Genomic DNA, 16081 nt, shown 5'->3' on the forward strand with positions numbered 1-16081 from the left:
ATTGCTGCTCCAAGAGGAAATAAGTCACCATCTGGAACAAACTTGTCCCAGGTAATAGGCAGATTTTCCACAATAAATCGCTCCTTCCACCACCAAAGCACAGTCACAGAAGGGTTTATCTCATATAAGACGCACTGTATGATATAACCAAGCGTCCCTAGGTTCCACCTTCTAATCCCCCGAGCACTAATGTCTATATTAAAGGAGATCAGATACACACGAAAACATGTTCTCCTCCAAGTCGCTCTCCACGCTGACTTGTCATTCATTCACTGTCGCTGGGTCAACGATTTGGATAGCCCCCACCTCCAGAAGCACAAATGATGCATCTATACCATTTATATAGATGATCTGGAGGAGGGAACCGAGTGTATGGTGTCAAAATTTGCTGATGACACCAAGATTGGTGGAACGGCAAATTGTGCGGAGGGCGTGGAGAGTCTGCAGAAGGATCTAGATAGGCTGGGCGAACGGGCCAGGAAATGGCAAATGGAATTTAATGTTGGCAAGTGTGAGGTTGTCCACTTTGGTAGGAATAATGGTAGGAAGGACTATTACTTACGTGGCGAAAAACTGCAGCAGGCGACGGTGCAGAGGGACCTCGGGGTCCTTGTGCATGAGTCGCAAAAACCCAGCCTGCAGGTGCAGCAGGTGGTCAGGAAGGCGAATGGGATGCTGGCCTTCATAGCGAGGGGGATTGAATATAAAAGTAGGGAGGTCTTGCTGCGGCTGTATAGGGCATTGGTGAGGCTGCAGCTGGAGTACTGTGTGCAGTTTTGGTCGCCGCACTTACGCAAGGATATTTTGGCCTTGGAGGGAGTGCAGAGGAGGTTTACTAGGCTGATACCGGAGTTGAGGGGGTTGAGCTATGAGGAGAGGCTGAATAAACTAGGCTTGTACTCGTTAGAGTTTAGAAGGATGAGGGGGATCTCATTGAGACGTACAAGGTGATGAATGGGATGGATAGGGTAGAGGTGGAGAGACTCTTCCCGCTCAGAAAGGACAGTAGGACTAGGGGGCACAGCCTCAAGATAAAGGGGGGGCGGTTTAGAAGGGAGTTGAGGAGGAACTTCTTCACTCAAAGGGTGGTGAATCTCTGGAATTCTCTGCCCGTTGAGGTGGTGGAGGCTGCCTCGCTAAATATACTAAGACGCGAGTTGGTAGGTTTTTGATAAGCGAGGGGATTAAGGGTTATGGGGAGAGGGCGGGAATGTGGAACTGAGACACGACAGATCAGCCATGATCTTATTGAATGGCGGGGCAGGCTCGAGGGGCCAGATGGCCTACTCCTGCTCCTATTTCTTATGTTCTTATGTTCTTATTATCTCAGAGACTTATAAAATTCTAAGAGGACTAGACAGGGTAGATGCAAGGAGGATACTCCTGATGATGGGAGACTCCTGAACTAGTGGCCATAGTCTGAAGATTCAGGGTAGACCATTTAAGGAGGAGTTTAGGAGACATTTCTTCACCCAAAGAGTGGCGAGCCTGTGGAATTCGTTACCACAGGAAGTAGTTGATGCCAAAATTTGAATGCATTCAAGAGGTGGCTGGATCGAGCACTTTGGGTGATTGGGATTGAAGGTTATGGGGAAAAAGAAAGGTTAGGCTATTGAACTGGATCATCAGCCGTGATGGAAATGAATAGTGGAGAAGGCTCAAAGGGCCAAATAGCCTCCACCTGCTGCTGCCTTCTTTGTTTCTATCTTTAGATGATTCTGTATCTTTTCTGTTAAGGGCAATTAGGAAAACGCAAAAACGCTTGCGATACCAACACCCTCCAAATAAAAAATATGGAAATAAATGTTTATACTTGCACTACTGAGGGATGAACAATGATTGTTGCAGGTTGCCATAGTTCATAACTGCAGGAGAAATAGTACCAATCAAGACAGTCTCATTGAAGAAGTCTAATTCTGCTTGTACCGAACAGTCAGCTTAACTTTATTGCGCGTCTTTGTCAAAGGAGGAGAAAGGAGGAGGGAAGATAATTTAAACAGATCGCATCTCAAGGATGGTCATTTACATTTTCAGTGGACAATAATACATATGAATAGCGCTGTTAACCACGTGAAAACATTGCCACAGCTACCATTTTTGAAATTAATATTACGTGATTTTTTAACGTTGTTTCAAATAATTACTTAGGATTGATGTGGTTGTTATCCATAATATTTCAATGATATCAACATTATTATCTGAATTACTTTCTCATAAGATACTGCAGATGGTGTAACGCGTTTGTTCAAGTAAGTGTGACTAATAGTTATTGTCATGTGTATAAGTAGTCGTTGATGACATTTTCCCTGTGGAAATCAGAGCATTAACGAAGGGATCAGCTCAGCTGGTTTATAAGGCCTGGGATTTACAGACCAAAGGGAATCGCAAATGGCCATTGAAATGGAGTGCTCTGTAATCCATCGGATCCAACGCCTTTACTACCCGTTCCTCGCCGCCTTTGGAATTGCTGGTAAGTCTCTAGCCCTGAAATCCAAAGTGTAAAACTCTCTTGCCTTATCCGTTGTAATTGACAGCAGTCAGTCTCCTGTGTTTAATAAGCTGTGACTGCTTCGCAACTTACATGAAATGTTGTTATTAGTCTCTGTGCTTTCAGTTCTGTAGGGACCACACAATCTCGGTGCTGATTCTTATATTTCAAATCCAACATCTGTCATCTTATTCGCTGTACTGAATCTCTTGGAATCAGTTTTTTTGGTAAACGGGGCATAGATCAGATAACGAGGATCTGTTAACATTTTCATGTTGTAGAACTAAAATATTCTGTATTATTATAACGCGTGCGATTGAATTATTTGATAATCAGACCGTTCGTTCTCTCGCTTGTCGGTGTCTAACGTGTTCTGTTTGGAAGAAAATTGTTCAGTTAGACACATTTAAACATTATAGGGTATTGCTCACCAAGCTTCTGACTGACAACTCTTCTGGAGTTAGAGTATTCACCCGGAATTGATGGCAACACTTCATAACCCCTATTCCCACTGAGAATCTATTCACTGCCATCGAACATCTAAAATATAAAATACTTCCATGCTAATTTCCACAACACTGTTAGAATCATTTCTCCTTACGTATGCGTGTATATTATAAAGAACATTTTGTAAAAGGAATGTAGTTATTCGTTAGAAGAATTGCAGTATTAAGAAACTTATGATCGACAGAGCAGCCTTCATCGTCCAGGACTTACCCAGAGCGGATAAACTATGGTATCTTCTTCAGAGCCTTCAACATGTCATGGATGAAGGAGACAATCTCACTAAGGTCATCCCCACATGTCCACTCCTTGCCTTAAAACAACTGTGAAACCTCAAACAGACAATTGTTTGCAGCAAACTCCGCAGTGCTCAGGAGAACTGTGGCCACAACAACGAACAGCACCGTCATGGCAAACTCTGCAAAAGAGTGCTGGATCACTCACATGGATACCACCATCACACGTCAGAACGCCATCCGCCAGTATGTACACGGTGCATACTCATGCGACTTGTGCCAACCTTGTCTACCTCCTATGCTGAAGGAAATTACATCCCAAGGCTTGGTACATCGGGATATACCATACCTTGGGGTATAATTTCTCTAAGCAACAGATGAAGGGACACCATGCGACAGTCAGGAACATCAGCAGTCCAGGCTATTCAGTCTCCGATCTTCAGGTAAGCGTTCTCAAAGTGTCCACAAAGATGGTCTTCAAGACACATGACAATGCAGAGTCACTGAGCAGAAACTGATCATCGATTTCTGCATGGATGAGGATGGCCTCAGCTGGGACCTAGGGTTCACGGGACACCACGTGTAACCCCCACCATTTGGCCGGTATTTGCAAAATCCAACCAACTGTCCTGGCTTGAGACAGTTTACACCACTTTAATCTGTAAAGATTTGCATCCCAATCATTATGTTGTAATTGTGTTTTTGCCTACGCATGTAGCCTTTGTGAAACCTACCTCTTCACTCGCCCGATGAAGGAGCAGGGCTCCAAAGCTCGTGATTCCAAATTAATCTGTTGGGCTTTAACCTGAAATTGTGAAACTTCTTACTGAACCAAACGCAGTCCAACACGTACATTTCCACATCATTGTTAAGAAAGACATATCACTGGACGCAGCGAAACATGAAACAACACCACTCAACATGCATTCAGTGCAGAGAAGTGAGTAAACTGGAGAGGGATGGAGAGGGAGAAAAAAGCTGGCACCCAAATTCAAAAGGGGAACAAAAAAGAGGAGCAGCAGAAAGACTGGAGGCCAAATGAGGATCAACAGAAACAAAAGAATGCAAATATTGATAATATGTAGTATGACAGAAAGAGAGAGAGAGAGAGAGAAAGAGAGATGTGCCCAGGGCAGCTACACAAACTGCAAGGATGTGATTTGACTTGTCTAAAAACATTGAGATGTGAATCAAACAGAACTCAGGACATTCAGCGAAGTTTGTCTCCACGGGAACCAGTGACCTGAGCTGTGTCCCGCTCATTGGCATGGCTCTGATGAATGGGAGGTTCCCGAGGCTGTCGCCCGTGTCCAAGGAGTTGCCTGTAAGCAGTTGCCCTCTCGGCCTTTCTTGGAGACATTCAAGCTGATTCAGCTCAGTCGTCTACATCTCAAATTAACAAAGTGTGCAAGAAATCATAAATATATTGAACACACATTCCACCCAGTGAGAGGTGAAAACCAGGATTTGGAGGAAGATGAAACTTTGAATGTAATAAACACATTTATTTGTTATGCTACAATTAACATTATGCTCCATTCAGCACATGTCAATCTCTGTCTCTCTTTTCACTGTTTCAATCTGTCTCTCCTCATTCATTTCTTCTACTGATTCGCTTTCAAAACAACAGGGTTTCTCCCCGTTCCAGTTTTTCTGTTTCCCTTCCAATGTTTCACATTAGATCTCCTTCCACGGCTTGGCCTGCTACTATCTTTTTTCAAACGACCGGTGGCACTGATTCACCACCCTGCCTCATCTCTTTCACCTTTAGGACTTATTTCCTCCATTAACACACAACGTCCAATCCATTTGGCTTCTCATTTGTTTTACCCTGTGTGGGGCCTTCTCACCGGGTGGTGAACCTCAGTCAGGACATGCAGTGTATGTGCTGCTGACTTCTTACTCTTGATGCAAGGTTTTCATTTCATTATTCCAAACTGAGATCCAAGTTTTCACTGTGTGTCATTCCCATCCATGGCAATGTGTCTATTTGTGCCATCCAATGTATCAGGCAAGGTGGGGATTTCACCGAAACACCAAACAGGCTGCTGTTTTGCCTCTAATTCAAATGAATAATCACATTACTGTTTTATTCCTCTTTATTTTTCAGTTAACGTCCTGGCGATTTTGATCCTATCACGAGGCAAGTGCGGTCTGTCCAAATGCATCACTCTCTACTTGGTGGGAATGGCCGTGGCTGATCTCCTCGTCGTTATCACTGATCCCATACTGAGGTGGATCGCTCAGCTTTACATCTCGGATTCATTCCTGTTCATTACCCCGGTCTGCTGCCTCTTAAAGTCCCTGAGGTTTGCAGCCACTGTGCTTTCCGTCTGGCTCACAGTGGCTTTCACCTTTGACCGGTTTGTGGCGATCTGTTGTGAGAAACTGAAATCAAAATATTGCACTGAGAAGAAAGCAAATGTGATTCTAGGAACCGTGACTGCGCTGAGCTGTTTGCAAAATATCCCTTGGTACTTTACAGCTAAACCACAATATGTAATTAATAATACACCGTGGCACTGTATCACTAAAGGGAGTTTCTTTTCTTCCCTTGGGTGGGTTGCATTCGATATGATTCACCTAATTTTAACTCCTTATATCCCATTCTTTCTGATTTTGTTATTCAATTCTCTGACTGTCCGACGAATTTTACTGACTAGTCGCGTACGCAGGGGATTCCATTGCCGCAGCCATGGAGATGATTACAAGGACGCTGAGATAGACAACCGGAGAAAATCCATCATTTTACTGTTCAGTATTTCTGGAAGTTTCATTCTTCTGTGGGCAGTCCGGGTTGTGTATCCAGTTTATGTGAGAATTACAAAGACTGACCCTCGCTTCATCATACAACAGATTTCAAGTATGCTTCAGCTCCTCAGTTCCTGCACCAACACTTGTATTTACGCTGTGACCCAGACTAAGTTTAGAGAGGAGGTGAAAAATGCAGTGAAATATCCACTGCATGTGGTTCTTAAGTTAGTTAAATCATAGGAAATGTAAAACTTGCAAAGACCGAAAGTTAAGCCCAATCCATACTGCATTCCGTCCACTCTTTAGGGAAAAATGTTGCATTCACAACACAGATCACTCAAAACATGTGGAACCCTATACGGCTACATTGCACACCGATTAACTACATGGACCGTAAAGAACGGACTTGCTCTTTAGATAATACAGAATCTATTTCTCAGAAGACGCCATTACATATCCAGCTGAGGTGCAATAACCAAACCCTTAGACAGACAGAAACACTTAGAAAATGGTCAATGTGTGTTGGTGCTTTGGACCAAAATGTCAGCTTTTCAGACCGGCGGAGAAAGCAAGTCAGAGATATAAGATGAAAATCCACAGTAAAATAAATAAGCAGAATTCTAAACATATTGGTATCGCTTAATCTTAAACGTTCTTCCTATGTTACTGTATTGAACCATGTGTCCCTTTCAAATGCATACGTGGACTGATATACTCTTCCCCTTACCTTCCACCATCCGTCTCTCTGTCTATCCCAGTCCTCTCTGGAGCCATGTGCATGTATCCCTCACGGTGTTCTGTTTAAACCAATCACTTGTATCTCTATATATGCTTATTTCGCATTGACACCTTCAATGCTAATTCCAACTACAGACACTTTATGTGTTTTTTTTTGTCTCTGTCTTTCCCTCTCTTGCCCGGCCTGCCTGAATGTATGAAGTCTGCACCAGCATTCTGAGAGTATCCCACCCTTTCCCCGTCACATCACATATTTAATCTCACTATACAGGTTGGGACACGATGGGTAAATGTAGCTTGGCACAGCTTTGCAGTGTGAGAGGAAAAGGAGCACCTGTAACAAACTCATGCAAACTCGGGGAGAATGAGCAAACTCCATCCGGGTGGTTACTAAGGTTAGACTCAAATGTGGATACCTCGTGCTGAGAGGCAAGAATGTGCAAAGTGAAGGGGTCATGATCTCAATGCATCTCTCCCTCACGGAAAGGCTCTCTCGTTTTCAGCCTCACCACATTGTTTTTTTTTTGTTCTTGTTTTCTTTTCCCTGCCCCCCCCCCCCTTTAATTTGCAAATGCCAAACCGTAATATATAATTTCAATAATTATTCCTAAACCTGGGCCACGATATCAGCATTACCATCATCACTGCACGGTAACATTATCATTCTTAAATCGTGTGATTATTTTTCTGTTGTTTTCCAGCTTTTAACTCCAGAAACAATGTTTCATTTAAGGCTATACAGCAATTGTCTTTTCAGTTCACTAATTGGCACAGTTCAATTTTAAAGCACATTTTCCAAATTCACATGTGGTAAATACGCATTTCAATTCAACACAGTAAAACATCAATTTTGTGCTTTAACACCTCATTTCTTCCATTATCAAAATACGTTTGAGTTATTTTAGTGGTGTTTTTAAGATGGTTCTCATGATCACACTGAATACTGTTGTTCTCTTCATTTGCTTGTGCTTTTGTGCTTTGTAATTCTATTGCTTTCCCCAGTTTCATTTGAATTAGTTATTTTCAATATAGTTTGGGCCATACCAATCCGTCATCTCTTTAATGATTAATAATTCGCTCTAATCCTTCAAATTTTGCAAATTTCTGCATTACCTCAGTGCAGTTCTCCGTTGAGTTTTAACAGTCTTGAGCAAACTGTTCACTTGCCACGTCTCAAATGTTTTATTTCCTATAGTATCACTGACAAGTTTTTAAATTCATTATCTCATGTCACTGTTTTAAAATCACCATATTGCAATGTTTGACAATCCAAAACTTCCAATTTTTCGAGTACCTGTTTTCCTTTTGTTCATTCGATACCTCAGTAATTTCATTTGGATCCGTTTTTCAATCAACTGGTTTACTGTTTAACCATGAGCTGGAACATGTTCCGAACTGCAAAATCCCATTACATCTGTGTTCTCCTTACGTCTTCCATTCTGTTTTCACGTTCAACAATCTCCTTGGTCTTCTCGCAAAAAAAAAAGAATGTCTGAGTTTCGACTGTTCTGCTTTTACATTTTGCATGCAAACATCTGGGCCCTCCAATATAGAACATAGAACACTACAGCACAAACAGGCCCTTCGGCCCACTAGTTGCACTGATCACATCTACACCTACCAATCCATAGACCTATCTATAACCCCCAATTCCATTAGATCCCATATACTCATCCAGAAGTCTTTTAAAAGACCCCAGCGAGTTCGCCTCCACCACCACCGATGGCAGCCGATTCCATTCACTCACCACCCTCTGAGTGAAAAACTTACCCCTAACATCTCCTCTGTACTTGCTTCCCTGCACCTTAAATCTGTGTCCTCTTGTAGCGACCATTTCAGCCCTGGGAAATAGCCTCTGAGAATCCACCCTATCTATTCCTCTCAACATCTTATAAACCTCTATCAGGTTGCCTCTCAACCTTGGTCTCTCCAAGGAGAAGAGTCCCAGCACCCTCAACCTATCTTCATAAGGCATGCCTCCCAATCCAGGCAACATCCTTGTAAATCTCCTCTGCACCCTCTCAATAGCTTCCACATCCTTCCTGTAGTGAGGTGACCAGAACTGCGCACAGTACTCCAAGTGGGGTCTGACAAGGGTCTTATAAAGTTGCAGGATTACCTCCCGACTCCTAAACTCAATCCCTCGATTCATGAGGGCCAGTACACCATACGCCATCTTGACCACATCCTCCACCTGCGAGGCCGATTTAAGAGTCCTGTGGACCCAGACCCCAAGATCCTTCTGCTCTTCAACACAGCTAAGACTCCTACCCTTGATATTGTATTCCATCATCCCGTTGGTCCTGCCAAAATGGACCACTATACATTTATCTGCGTTGAAGTCCATCTGCCACTTCTCCGCCCAGTCTTGCATCCTATCTATGTCTCGCTGCAACTTCTGACATCCCTCCAGACTATCCACAACACCACCGACCTTCGTGTCATCAGCGAACTTACTAACCCATCCCTCCACTTCCTCATCCAGGTCATTTATGAAAATGACAAACAGCAAGGGTCCCAGAACAGATCCCTGGGGCACTCCACTGGTGACCGACCTCCATGCAGAAAAAGACCCATCCACCATGACTCTCTGCCTCCTGCAGGCAAGCCAGTTCTGGATCCACAAGGCCAAAGCCCCTCGGATCCCATGCCCTCTCACCTTCTCAAGAGGTCTTGCATGGGGGACCTTATCAAACGCCTTGCTGAAGTCCATGTACACTACGTCCACTGCACTTCCTTCGTCAATGTGTTCAGTCACATTTTCAAAGAACTCAACTAGGCTCGTAAGGCATGACCTGCCCTTGACAAAACCATGTTGACTATTTCTGATCATTCTAAACTTCTCCAAATGCTCATAAATCTTGTCCCTCAGAAGCCTCTCCATCAGCTTACCAACCACTGAGGTCAGACTCACTGGTCGGTAATTTCCCGGGCTATCCCTGTTCCCTTTCTTGAAAATAGGAACCACATCCGCAATCCTCCAATCCTCCGGAACCTCTCCCGTCTCCATTGACGACGCAAAGATCATCGCCAGGGGCTCTGCAATCACTTCCCTCGCCTCCCACAGTATCCTGGGGTACATCCCATCCGGAGTAACCTGGGGAACATCCCATCCGGAGTAACCTGGGGTACATCCCATCCGGAGTAACCTGGGGAACATCCCATCCGGAGTAACCTGGGGTACGTCCCACCCGGAGTAACCTGGGGTATATCCCATCCGGAGTAACCTGGGGTACATCCCATCCGGAGTAACCTGGGGTACGTCCCATCCGGAGTAACCTGGGGTACATCCCATCCGGAGTAACCTGGGGTACGTCCCATCCGGAGTAACCTGGGGTACGTCCCATCCGGAGTAACCTGGGGTACGTCCAACCCGGAGTAACCTGGGGTACGTCCCATCCGGAGTAACCTGGGGTACGTCCCACCCGGAGTAACCTGGGGTACGTCCCATCCGGAGTAACCTGGGGTACGTCCCATCCGGAGTAACCTGGGGTACGTCCCACCCGGAGTAACCTGGGGTACGTCCCACCCGGAGTAACCTGGGATACGTCCCACCCGGAGTAACCTGGGGTACGTCCCATCCGGAGTAACCTGGGGTACATCCCACCCGGAGTAACCTGGGGTACATCCCACCCGGAGTAACCTGGGGTACATCCGACCCGGAGTAACCTGGGGTACATCCCATCCAGAGTAACCTGGGGTACGTCCCACCCGGAGTAACCTGGGGTACGTCCCACCCGGAGTAACCTGGGGTACGTCCCATGAATATATTCATACTTCACCTGTGCACAAATAATCATTTGAAATATTTCAAAATCTAGCCGAGTATCTCTTTGATTCTGAAACAGCTGGTTTTACTTGCACCACCATGGAAGTTTCAGCAAGTATTTTTTTTCTGATTCTTCCTTCCATATCACCATGACATTATCAGCAATATGCCTTGATAAGTCCCATTTGGTTACACTGGAAACAACCAGACCAACACAAGTTCCTGCCACCCTCAGTACCTTCCGTTCTGATCTGAGGTGAAATTTCCTGCATCTTGTGTGTTTACTTCTCGCTTTACCATATTTATTGCTTCAGATAATTACGGGGGAAAAGCGCTTGGATCTCTGTAACAATTCAGAACAAACGTCAGGATCTGCTACATCTCGAGCAGTATTACTTTTTTCTTAAATTTCCCAACAAGCATCCCATAAGCAAAGGAATTGAACTGTATTTTTTTTTCAAATATTAAATTCTCTAAGTGCTTCTTATGTTTTTTCTATCTCTAATTCCCGTATCGAAGAATAGTTCTGTTTTTGCACCCTCTCAAATTCAGTGTGAGTTTGTGCCTGTTGTTTCTTGCGTTTGTAAATTTGTGCCCCTCTCCCTCTGGAAGTAACCCATTTATACAAATGGTGGCTCTCTTTACAAGATGAGAATCTTCCCGATAATGAAACATATACCACAGCATCTCAGTCTACCAACCCACTCTCGAAAAGTGACCATTTGGATGTTTTGAGTGATTCATCTGATTTGACAGTTTGTTTTAAGTAGAGAAATAATACTTTAACAGTATTTCTCTCAAATATTGGAAGAGCGTTGCACATATTTAAACATTTGGCAACTAGGGCTTTTCCGGAACTTCTTCCTTCTTCAACCTTCCCTGGTGTCCCTTCTCCAAGTCATTGCATTTAACATTGAAATGTTCTCTCTTTATAATGTTCCCTTTTTATTCTATCGCTTACTGCTGCATTTCTAAATCTATTTAAAACACGCTCTTCTTTCATAGTTCTTCTCTTTCCCTCTCTTCCCTTCCGTTTCACTTTTCCTGCTTGTGCAACTCAAGTCTTTTTGTTTATTTCATCCTTTTCCTCCCTTTCCCTGCATGTCTAACGCCTCAATTTCTATTCGAACGTTCATTAAATTGGAAATCAATTGGGTCTATCAGACAACATTTGCCATTTTAAAAGATTCATAAGGACATAAGAAATAGGAGCAGGAGTAGGCCATCCAGCCCTTCGAGCCTGCCCCGCCATTCAATAAGATCATGGCTGATCTGTCGTGGCTCAGTTCCACATTCCTGCCCTCTCCCCATAACCCTTAATCCCCTCTCTTATCAAAGACCCATCAACCCGCGTCTTAAAAATATTTAGCGAGGCAGCCTCCACCACCTCAACGGGCAGAGAATTCCAGAGATTCACCACCCTTTGAGTGAAGAAGTTCCTCCTCAACTCCGTTCTAAACCGCACCCCCTTTATCTTGAGGCTGTGCCCCCTAGTCCTACTGTCCTTTCTGAGCGGGAAGAGTCTCTCCACCTCTATCCTATCCATCCCATTCATCATCTTATACGTCTCAATGAGATCTCCCCTCATTCTTCTAAACTCTAACGAGTACAAGCCTAGTTTATGGCACAACTTTTCAGGTTGCCTGCTTTCATTTAGACAATCTTTCACATTTTTAATTTGCTTCGATCCTCACAGATTCAGGAGTTGCTTCCATTTTCAACAAAAAAACACACACACATACTGTGCATGTTTGCATGATAGATTCCCAGTCTGAGGACTTAACACTCATTAAATACACATATTCAGCCATTATCCAAACGATGCATCCACAAAAGACAAAGGGTCTTCAAACCAATGAACTGAGCTTCCATGTCAGGGTGGTACATGTGTAAGAATGCTGCAGATGCTTACCTAAATGTTGTCATTTTTGGAAGGAAAGCAGCCTTCTTCACCTGTCCCTCTGAAGAAAGAATGTGCCACTGCAATGAAAATTTCTTACAATGGCCGTACATCTACAGACCTCTAACAAAGAGCTGATGCCACGTCGTAGAGATAAACTCGATATCCCATTTAACAATTACACATCATATTACACAACGGCAAACATGCTGATAAATGGCTGTGTGAGGGTAAATTCACAACCGATATGTAGGAGCTGTTTATTAACAATTCAGGACAACTGTGAAAATGGTGGATAAAGATGTAAAATTCGGATACCTGAGATGACAGGAGAGATTGTGAGCTTAGTGAAAAAGAGAAAAGGAGACATCCATAAAAAAGGAGATATGGCTCACAGGGCTTAGGTGAGGCAGGCTTAGGCAAGGTGAGTTACTGGTCAAATTTTTCTAACTGTGTCCCTAGGTCTGAGGGTAGTCAAATAAATGGCAGGGTCCATGGGGAGGGGTGTCAGCTGTGTAAGGTGCAATATGTGGGAGTTCCTGGAGACAACACGTCTCCGGAGAGTCCACATCTGCACCAAATGTCTGGAGTTGCAGCGTTTGAGGGCCTGGGTTAGGCAACTGGAGCTGAGGCTGGAGGATTTATTTTTAGTCAGGGAGAATGAGGCGATAATGAATAGGAACCACGGTCAAGAGGAGATCCCAGAGCCTAGGGGATGGGTGGGTTACAGTTAGGAAGGGGAAAAAGAAGAGGAGTAATGGTCCAAAGGCTACCTCAGAGGTAGTCTCTCAAGATAGTAGGGGTAAGGCACCAACTGGGGTGGAAAGGGCACAAGGGGAAGAGGAAAATGCCTCAGAGGGAAGGAAGGGGGCTGGATGTGAGATAGTGGTGGGGGATGGGAGGGTTAGAGGAAATGATAGGCAGGTCTGTGGGTAAAAGCGGGACTCCAGGATGGTAGTCTGCCTCCCTGGAGCAGGGGTACAGGACGTGTCGGAGAGGGTAGAGGGAATCTTGAAGGGCCAAGGGACCCAGGCGGATGTAATTATACACACAGGAGAGAGGGACGTAGGAAGGAAGAGCAGGGGGGATATACGTAGGCAGCTCAGGGAGTTAGGGGCCAGGCTGAAGTGCAGGGCCTCCAGGGTGGCGATCTCTGGGCTGCTGCCAGTGCCCAGTAATAGCAGGGATAAAAATAATGAGATCCTACAGCTGAATGTGTGGCTGAGGGATTGGTGCAGGATGGAGGGTTTTAGTTTTGTAGACCATTGGGAAGTCTTTGTGAGGGAAGGGCACTTGTATAAGAGGGATAGGGAACATTTAAATGGGAAGGGGACACATATTTTAGCTGGGAGGTTAGCTGGAGTGTTTAGGCAGGGTTTAAACTAGTATGGAGGGGGGTGGGGAGGAGAGAGACAGCTCAGGCACTGGGAGTGAGTTGGGTGACAGGGTAAGTCTAGATGAGAGGAAAATCCCCCAGGAGAAGGAGGATCCGAGAGGGCCTGAGGGTCTTCGGTGCATCTGTTTTAATGCGAGGAGTGTGACGGGAAAGTCAGATGAACTTCGGGCCTTGATGTTCGTGAGGAATTTAGATGTGGTGGCAGTGACAGAGACGTGGTTAAAGGAGGGGCAGGACTGGCAGCTAAATATTCCAGGGTATAAGTGTTTTAGGCGTGATAGGGGAGGGTTGAAAAGAGGAGGGGGAGTGGCACTCTTAGTTAGGGAGCAGATCACAGCGGTGCAGAGGGAGGATAACATGGAGGGGTTGGAAATTGAGTCTCTGTGGGTGGAGATGAGGAATAGGAAGGGGCCATTACTATGCCAGGGGTGTACTATAGACCGCCCGATAGCCCGCAGGCAGTGGAAGAGGGTATATGTAGAGACATTTTGGATAAGTGTAGGAAGAACAGGGTTGTTGTAGTGGGAGATTTTAATCTCCCTGGGCTGGATTGGAAGGTGTCTAGAGCTGGGAGGTCTGATGGGGAGGAATTCATAAGGTGTGTACTGGAAGGATGCTTGCAACAGTATGTAGATAGCCCGACCAGAGAGGGGGCGATACTGGATTTAGTTCTGGGCAATGAGCCGGGTCAGGTGGTTGAGGTTGCGGTAGGCGAACATGTGGCTAATAGTGACCACAACTCCGTCTACTTTAGGATACGAATGGAAAAAGATGAGAGCTGTCCGAAGGGGAGGGTGCTAAATTGGGGGAAGGCTAGATACAGCCGGATTAGGCAGGAGCTTAGGGATACAGACTGGGATAGGCTGTTGGAAGGCAAGACCACGTTAGGCATGTGGGAGTCTTTCAAGGGAAAACTGCAAAGGGTGCAGGAAAGGCATGTGCCGGTTCGGAGAAAGGATGGGAATTGTGCCTAGAGTCTGAGGGAATGGGGGAGATCCTGAATGAATACTTTGCGTCGGTATTCATGAAGGAGAGGGGCCTGATGTCTGGTAGTGTCTTGGAGGGGGTTATAGAACCGTTGGAGGAAATATCCATTTCAAGGGAAGAAGTGTTAGGGTTTTTAGGTAGCATAAAAACTGATAAATCTCTGGGGCCTGATTGCATTTATCCCAGGCTGCTTAGGGAGGTGAGGGATGAGATTGCTGGGCCTCTGACGCAAATCTTTGTCTCTTCTTTGGACACAGGTGAGGTCCCAGAGGACTGGAGGATAGCGAACGTGGTACCGTTGTTTAAAAAGGGTAGGAGGGATAACCCGGGTAACTATAGGCCAGTGAGCTTAATGTCAGTGGTCGGCAAGTTGATGGAGAGGATTCTTAGGGATAGGATGTATGAGCACTTGGAGCATTGCGATCTGATTAAGGATACGCAGCATGGCTTTGTAAAGGGGAAGTCTTGCCTTACGAATCCGGTAGAATTCTTTGAGGAGGTGACAAAAACGGTCGACGAAGGACGAACCGTTGATGTCGTCTATATGGATTTCAGTAAGGCGCTTGACAAAGTCCCTCATGGTAGGCTGGTAGAGAAGATTAAAGCTCATGGGATATGTGGTCAGGTATCTAGATGGGTAGAGAACTGGCTTGTAAAGAGGAGACAGAGAGTAGTAGTGGAGGGGTCCTTTTCTAGCTGGAGGTCTGTCACTAGTGGTGTGCCGCAGGGCTCGGTACTGGGACCTTTGCTATTTGTAATATACGTAAATGATTTGGAAGAGGGAGTAAGTGGTGTGATCAGCAAATTTGCTGATGACACGAAGATGGCTGGACTTGCTGACAGTGATGAGCAGTGTCAGGCAATACAGCAGGATATAGACAGGCTGGAATATTGGGCAGAGAAATGGCAGATGGAATTTAATCCAGATAAATGCGAGGTGATGCATTTTGGAAGAAATAATGTAGGGGGGAGTTATATGATAAAGGGTAGGCTTATTAAGAGTATAGAAACACAGAGGGACCTGGGGGTGCAAGTGCACAAGTCTTTGAAGGTGGCAGTACAAGTGGAGAAGGTTGTGAAGAAAGCTTATGGTATGTTAGCCTTTATAGGAAGGGGGATAGAGTATAAGAGCTGGAGTCTAATGTTGCAGTTGTACAGAACATTGGTTCGGCCGCATTTGGAGTACTGCGTCCAGTTCTGGTTGCCTTACTACCGGAAGGACGTGGAGACCCTGGAGAGAGTCCAGAGGAGGTTTACCAGGATGTTGCCTGGTATGGAAGGAATGAGCTACAAGGAAAGATTGGGCAAA

At 45.2% G+C, this 16081-nt stretch overlaps 2 protein-coding genes across 2 annotated transcripts in view; one reads left to right on the forward strand and one right to left on the reverse strand.

Annotated features, from left to right (window-relative positions):
* Window positions 1-16081, reverse strand: part of LOC145337644 (NACHT, LRR and PYD domains-containing protein 12-like) — a 264909-nt gene that overhangs the window by 107089 nt on the left and 141739 nt on the right. The window lies entirely within an intron of this gene.
* Window positions 2401-6222, forward strand: LOC145337652 (putative G-protein coupled receptor 139). The gene is made up of 2 exons (XM_080182468.1): window positions 2401-2470; window positions 5339-6222. Exons 1-2 carry the CDS (start codon window positions 2401-2403, stop codon window positions 6220-6222), a joined length of 954 nt encoding a protein of 317 aa, XP_080038594.1.

The sequence above is a fragment of the Carcharhinus amblyrhynchos genome, unplaced genomic scaffold (genome assembly GCF_965287045.1).
Source record: "Carcharhinus amblyrhynchos unplaced genomic scaffold, sCarAmb.v2.hapA scaffold_55, whole genome shotgun sequence".
NCBI classification, from domain to species: domain Eukaryota; kingdom Metazoa; phylum Chordata; class Chondrichthyes; order Carcharhiniformes; family Carcharhinidae; genus Carcharhinus; species Carcharhinus amblyrhynchos.

Coding starts and splice junctions, on each gene's coding strand:
- LOC145337652 (XM_080182468.1), top strand. CDS start 2,401: ATGGAGTGCTCTGTAATCCATCGGATCCAACGCCTTTACTACCCGTTC. Junction 2,471..5,338: donor CGCCGCCTTTGGAATTGCTG/GTAAGTCTCTAG, acceptor TTTATTTTTCAG/TTAACGTCCTGGCGATTTTG.